General features: G+C 37.1%; 1 protein-coding gene across 1 annotated transcript; it reads right to left on the bottom strand.

The window, feature by feature from the left end:
- Positions 1-305: 305 nt before the first annotated feature.
- On the bottom strand, positions 306-1,475 carry LOC108595810 (scoloptoxin SSD43). Its single transcript, XM_017981101.1, has 3 exons — positions 1,292-1,475; positions 823-1,220; positions 306-764 (listed from the first exon to the last, which is right to left on the bottom strand). Exons 1-3 carry the CDS (start codon positions 1,454-1,456, stop codon positions 338-340), a joined length of 990 nt encoding a protein of 329 aa, XP_017836590.1. The 5' UTR covers positions 1,457-1,475; the 3' UTR covers positions 306-337.
- Between the last annotated feature and the right edge of the window lie 4,434 nt (positions 1,476-5,909).

The following is a 5,909-nucleotide window of genomic DNA, read 5'->3' as shown; positions in this document are numbered from 1 at the left end:
AGCAATTTTTTACTTGAATTTCTCTAGTGCAGCAAAAGTTTTCTGTTGTAATATTTTTGATTTCATATAAATCACAAAAAGAAAAGATTAAATAAATTTATTTATGTTGCTCATAATGGTAATTCCAATTTTGTACTCAGCAATTTAGCAATCTTCAAAGTCTAAGATATACCAAAAATAAATGCAACATATTCATCTTCTATATGATTAACAAAACAAACAATAATTGTGTTTTCCAGAATCAATGAGATAACAACTGTTATGCTGTTGTTATTGTTAAACATTTTATTTTATTTAGCAAATTATTGAATAGAAATATAAACTTTAATTCATAAGTTTAGCCACAAATCCGGCAAAAGCTTTTTTTTCCGTTTAGAACAAGTTTTCTTATAAAATCGCGAATTTTCGTTAGCCCGCTTTTAAGATCGGTTATAGTCTCATCCGATATTGGCTCCGGAGTTGTTGGTTTGGGTTCCAGTTCCAAGTCCGTAGTGGCGTTTTTCGACTTAAAAAAAACTTCACAAGTATCAGCACGTTCATTTGAATCGCATAGATTTTTGAATTCACGATCTGAGCCACACTCGCACTTCCCTGCTGGTGGCTTGCCAATCGAATAGGTAAAACTCTTTTTAGTCTTTTTGCAGCGATACAAACAAATCAAAAGCTGCGTGCGCCAAGTATCATCGGGTTCGTAGGTGGAAATAGCGCAGCCCATGGCATTGCTAGGACCAATCATCATGTTAAGAAAATGTGCAGTCTCTTGGCTAAAATGCAAGCTCAGATGTGTAAACTCTTTCTGGTTAAGCTGCTGTTGGAACTTACCCGGCCGGGGATTTGGCGGAGAGCAGCGAATCAATGGTAACATATCTGTATTCATCATACCACGCCTTGATTTGCGATTTGATTATTTTGATGGGACTCTGTTCAATCTTCTTGCGATATTTATTGAATGCCGTATTAATACCTGGCTGAGCAATAGTCTTGGTATTTATGTACTTGAAAGTTGGCTGAAGCGTACATTGCTTAACCAATTGTCTGGCGATTACGCCCAGATCTTCGTCCCAATGCATTCTCATCATATTATCACTGCCTGGCAGATCGTGCAGAGCACCTTTGGCAATAATATTGCGATACGTATTATGATGACGTAGTATTAAATTCCTTATTACCGGAGTCATGCGCATAATGCGCATATTTGTGCCACAAGCGCCAGCCCATTTCTAAACGTAAGAGTTGAAAATATTGCCAATGCAATAAACAATTAATCTAACTTCTTTTAGCTAAAACTTACTTTCTTGCCACATGCCGCATGCGGTTGACCATCTAGATTACAAAATGCTTCTCTATCCATAATTTTGATTAGCTCCGGTGCTCTGCAGTATTTTGGCCTCGTCAGTACTTGACCCAAAGTTATAACCAAAATTAAAGCCTGCAATAGGCAACGCACAATTTCCATTGCTTCGATATGTGTTCACTACAAGTTTCGATTTGTTAATGTGCCAGCTAAATTGCAGATTAGTAGCAATGAATGTGATTTAAAAGCGTTTGCAATAGCTAAATTCATTAGTTATAGTTATGCAGTTATATAAACGGCTATGCTAATTAATGCAGAGGGTAGTTTTAAGCTTTGCGTAGTAGTTAGATAATTAAATAAATGTTATACAAAATAATATATAAAATAAAATATAATTTCTGCTAGCAAGTCAAGGCAAATGATAATAAAATAACATAATTAAAAGTATTTCTAATTGTAATATTAAATTTGTAGCTTAAGTGAGATTAGCTCTATTTTATTTTATAACACACAAGCGTAACAGATTGCTTTTAACTCAAGTTCAAGCAACTTTTATTAGTTGTGCTACTTACTACTGTTAGTCTAACCAATCAGTTCATGCATGATTCAAATGTATATAGTCCAAAGCCTTTTAGACCACCGCAAGGATCACCGACACGTCCTTCACGTGCATGCTGTTTAGTTAGTTTTGTACTTTGGTGTTGTTCACAATAAAATGAAAAGTAAATAAATTAAGGAATGTTACTTTTCCTGTCATTTAATTATATTTATAATAATAAGTGTATTGTAATAATTCTTTTTCTTCTCATCTTTCAATTAATATATTCACATTATTCAGCAACTGATCGAACAAATTTAGTTTTTTTTCATAGCAACACCACTGCAAATTTGGAATGCCGCAACATTTTCTGTGTGTCGTTTAGTATAGAGGTGGATCTATAGCCACTTCCAGACGAGTCGTATATTTTCCTCTGCTTATCTCTGTTCTGGTTGTCCTAGTTGTAGTAGTTCTTGTCAAGAGCTGTTCTCTCTTCTCTAATTCTTGTCTAAGCTCTTTCAATAAGTCCTCTCGTTCACGTAGCTCTCTCTCTCGCTCTAGGTGGCTGACTGTTGTAGGTGGAGGTGTTGATGGCAGCCAGATTTGTAGCGGAGGCGGTGGTGGAGGAGGTGGTGGAGGAGGTGGATACATTGGTAGATATATTGGCGGCGGTGGTCTTGGCCTTTTTAAAACTTCGCCCAGTATATCTAACCCCTTTCCTAATATATCACCAATGCATCGACGACACCGAGTGCTGGCGGATAGCTCTATGAGCAGCATAGAGAGTAATCCAAGCGTAATCCACTTCATTGCTGTTGTTGATTCCTTAAATGTAGCAACACAACTAGAAGATTTAAAATTAAATACACATTAGAACATTTAACACGCTCTAATAAACACGTGTTGAGTTATCGTACAATTCCGTATCCAAATTAAATTTATTTTTTTAATTTCTTTTATTTTATCATTGCAAAACTATTAAAGAAAAATGTTCTGATTTTCAATTTTAATTATAAACAATAATTTGCATACTAATGTTACTAAAAATTAAAATACTAAATGAAATAAAATTTCTTCCAAATATGCAGTTTAGTATCTTGCTGCTTATACTTTAAAATTAAATTTTTTTAAATATTTATAAAATCTTTTTAATATCTGTTTCAATATTGGGCGTAAAAGTTTTTTCATAGTTGTGCTAAAAAAAACTAACAAAGGTGATCTTAGGTTTGGATCTCTTATGTTCAAGATTTTATTCAGCAACTGCTCGATAAACTTTATTAGCTTTTTGGATAGCAACACCATTGCGAAGTTTGACAGCCGCAACATGGTCTGGGTGTCGTATTTAATACAAGAGGAACTGCCTGTATATAACCAGTCGTATGTTCTTCTCTGGTAAAAATTGCTGGGCTTGTGCTTGTCGTTGATGTATGACGAGGTGCTGTAGTTGTAGTTCTTGTTAAGAACAGATCTCTCTTCTCTAAATCTTGTTTAAGCTCTTTCAGTAACTGTTCTCGTTCACGTAGCTCTCGCTCGCGCTCTAGGCATTGTGTTGCAAGTGGATATGTTGATGGCAGCCAGATTTGTCGCGGAGGCGGAGGCGGTGGAGGTGGAGGAGTAGGTGTAGTTGTAGTTCTTGTTAAGAGCTGTTCTCTACTTTCCAAGTCTTGTCTAAGCTCTGTCAATAACTGTTCTCGTTCACGGAGCTCTCGCTCCCACTCTAAGTAGCAGAGTTTTGTAGGTGGAGATGTTGATGGCAGCCAGATTTGTGGCGGTGGAGTAGTTGTAGTTCTTGTTAAGAGCTGTTCTCTCTTCTCTAAGTCTTGTCTAAGCTCTGTCATTAACTGTTCTCGTTCACGTAGCTCTCGCTCGCGCTCTATGCACTGTGTTGCAGGTGGAGATGTTGATGGCAGCCAGATTTGTCGCGGAGGCGGTGGAGGTGGAGGAGTAGGTGTAGTTGTAGTTCTTGTTAAGAGCTGTTCTCTTTTCTCCAAGTCTTGTCTAAAATCTGTCAATAACTGTTCTCGTTCACGTAGCTCTCGCTCTCGCTCTAGGTAGCAGAGTTTTGTAGGTGGAGGCGTTGATGGCAGCCAGATTTGTGGCGGAGACGGTGGTGGTGGTGGAGGTGGAGGAGTAGGTGGATATATAGGTGGATATACTGGTGGGTTTATTGGTGGCGGTGGTCTTGGTCTTTTTAAAATTTGGCCCAGTATACCTAACCCCTGCCCTATTATACTACCAATGCATCCAAAGCATGGAGTGGTTGTGGTTAACTCTACGAGCAGTATCAAGAGCAACCCAAGCGTAATCCACTTCATTGCTGTTGTTGATTCCTTGATTGTAGCAACACAACTAGAAGATTTAAAATTAAATACACATTAGAATATATAACACGCTCTAATAAACACGTGTTGAGTAAATAACCTTACAATTTACAATTAAAGGTTGTTCCGTATCTAAATATTAAATAAATTAATTTTTTTTATCATTGTATAACAATCAAAGGTAAATAATTATATAAGATCAGCTTCTGCTACAAATTACTGAAAATATATTATTAAAAAAATTTATTTTAAAAATAACTGAAATTAACTTATTTTCAAATGTCTATGGGGCGTAAACGTTTATTCTAATTTAGTGTGATAAAAAGAAACAAAGGTTATGTTCAAGATTTTATTAAGCAACTGTTACAATAACTTTAGTAGCTTGTTTGATAGCAACACCACTGCATATGTGATACACTGCAACATTGTTTGGCTGTAGTATAGTATCGAGGTGGAGCAACAGTTCTATGCACTTCTTGAATGCATATGGAGAAGCGACAATCGTTCTTGGCGATCTTTGGGAAAACCATTGGCGGTAAGGGCCGGCGAATTCTAGGTCTTTTATTGAATTTATAACAAGGTGTTCTCCTCTTTGTTGTGGTCGTTCTTTCGGTTATTGTCGTTCTTTCGGTTGTGGTCGTTCTTTCGGTTGTTGTCGTTCTTTCGGTTGTTGTTGTTCTTTTGGTTGTTGTTGTTCTCTTGGTTGTTGTAGGACTGGGTGTAGTAGGTCGATATTCCTGGAGTCTCCAGCTAAGCTCTCTCAAAAATTCGTCACGTGAATTTAGGCTATATGGATATGGCTCTAGCGGCCGTGGGGGTGGTGGTGGAGGTGGAGGTGGAGGCGGAGGTGGTGGTGGGTGGGGGTAGTGGTGGCCCTGGCCTATGACGCATAAATTGTCTCAGTACATGTAACCCTTTCCCTACTATACCACCAATGCATCCAAGGCATGGAGTACTCGTGGATAACTCTACGAGCAGTAGCGACAAAAATCCCAGTGCGATCCACTTCATTGCTGTACTTGATTCCTCGAATGTAGCAGGAAAACTAGACGACTTAAGATTAAATGCGCATTACAACAATTTTAGCACGCTCTTAACAAACACTTGTTATGTAAACTGTAAATAATCGTAGAATTAATAGTCTTCCGTATTAGAAAACCTTAACATCTAAATTAACATCGTTTATTGTGTTGTGTTATGATTTTATTCAGCAACTGTTACAATAAACTGTTAATATAGATTTAGTTTTTACCACCACCACATTCTTGCTAAGCGGCTGTTGGGTCCGTCAGGCGACGCTGGTGGTAGCGTCGGGCGGTTCAAGTCGACTTCTATTTTGATGCGTCCTGGAGTGCTCGTACATAACTCAGCGAGCAGTAGCGACAAAAATGCAAGTGCGATCAGTTCTTTGCTTTGGCTTGAATGTAATACAATGTAACTAGAAGACTTAAAATAAAATACATGTCAGAACATTTAATACGCTATTTAATTAACCGTGTTAATTAAACTGTAAATAATTGTACAATTCCGTATTATATTTTTTAATAGGGCAGTCGAAAAATTTTGAAAATATCGTATCGATAGTATAAAATTTGTTTTAAATAATATCAAAATTATATTTGATGTATTATTATTTATTGATGTTTTAATTACTGTTATAACAATTATTTTTAGCTGCAATTTGCTACTGAAAGTATGTACTGGGCTGGCGTGGAGATGCTTGGAGCTGACCCCTCTGTGGTATCCTTCGCGTTAA

This window comes from Drosophila busckii, chromosome 2R (genome assembly GCF_011750605.1).
Source record: "Drosophila busckii strain San Diego stock center, stock number 13000-0081.31 chromosome 2R, ASM1175060v1, whole genome shotgun sequence".
Taxonomy (NCBI): Eukaryota; Metazoa; Arthropoda; class Insecta; order Diptera; family Drosophilidae; genus Drosophila; species Drosophila busckii.
Note: the sequence above shows the minus strand (reverse complement) of the source record. Positions and strands in the feature narration are given on the sequence as shown.

Excerpts from the sequence above, each read along its gene's own strand:
- LOC108595810 (XM_017981101.1), bottom strand. The coding sequence starts at position 1,456 with ATGGAAATTGTGCGTTGCCTATTGCAGGCTTTAATTTTGGTTATAACT. Across the intron at positions 1,221-1,291 it reads ATGCGGCATGTGGCAAGAAA|AAATGGGCTGGCGCTTGTGG; the intron begins GTAAGTTTTAGC and ends TCTTACGTTTAG. Across the intron at positions 765-822 it reads TCCGCCAAATCCCCGGCCGG|CCAAGAGACTGCACATTTTC; the intron begins GTAAGTTCCAAC and ends CTTGCATTTTAG.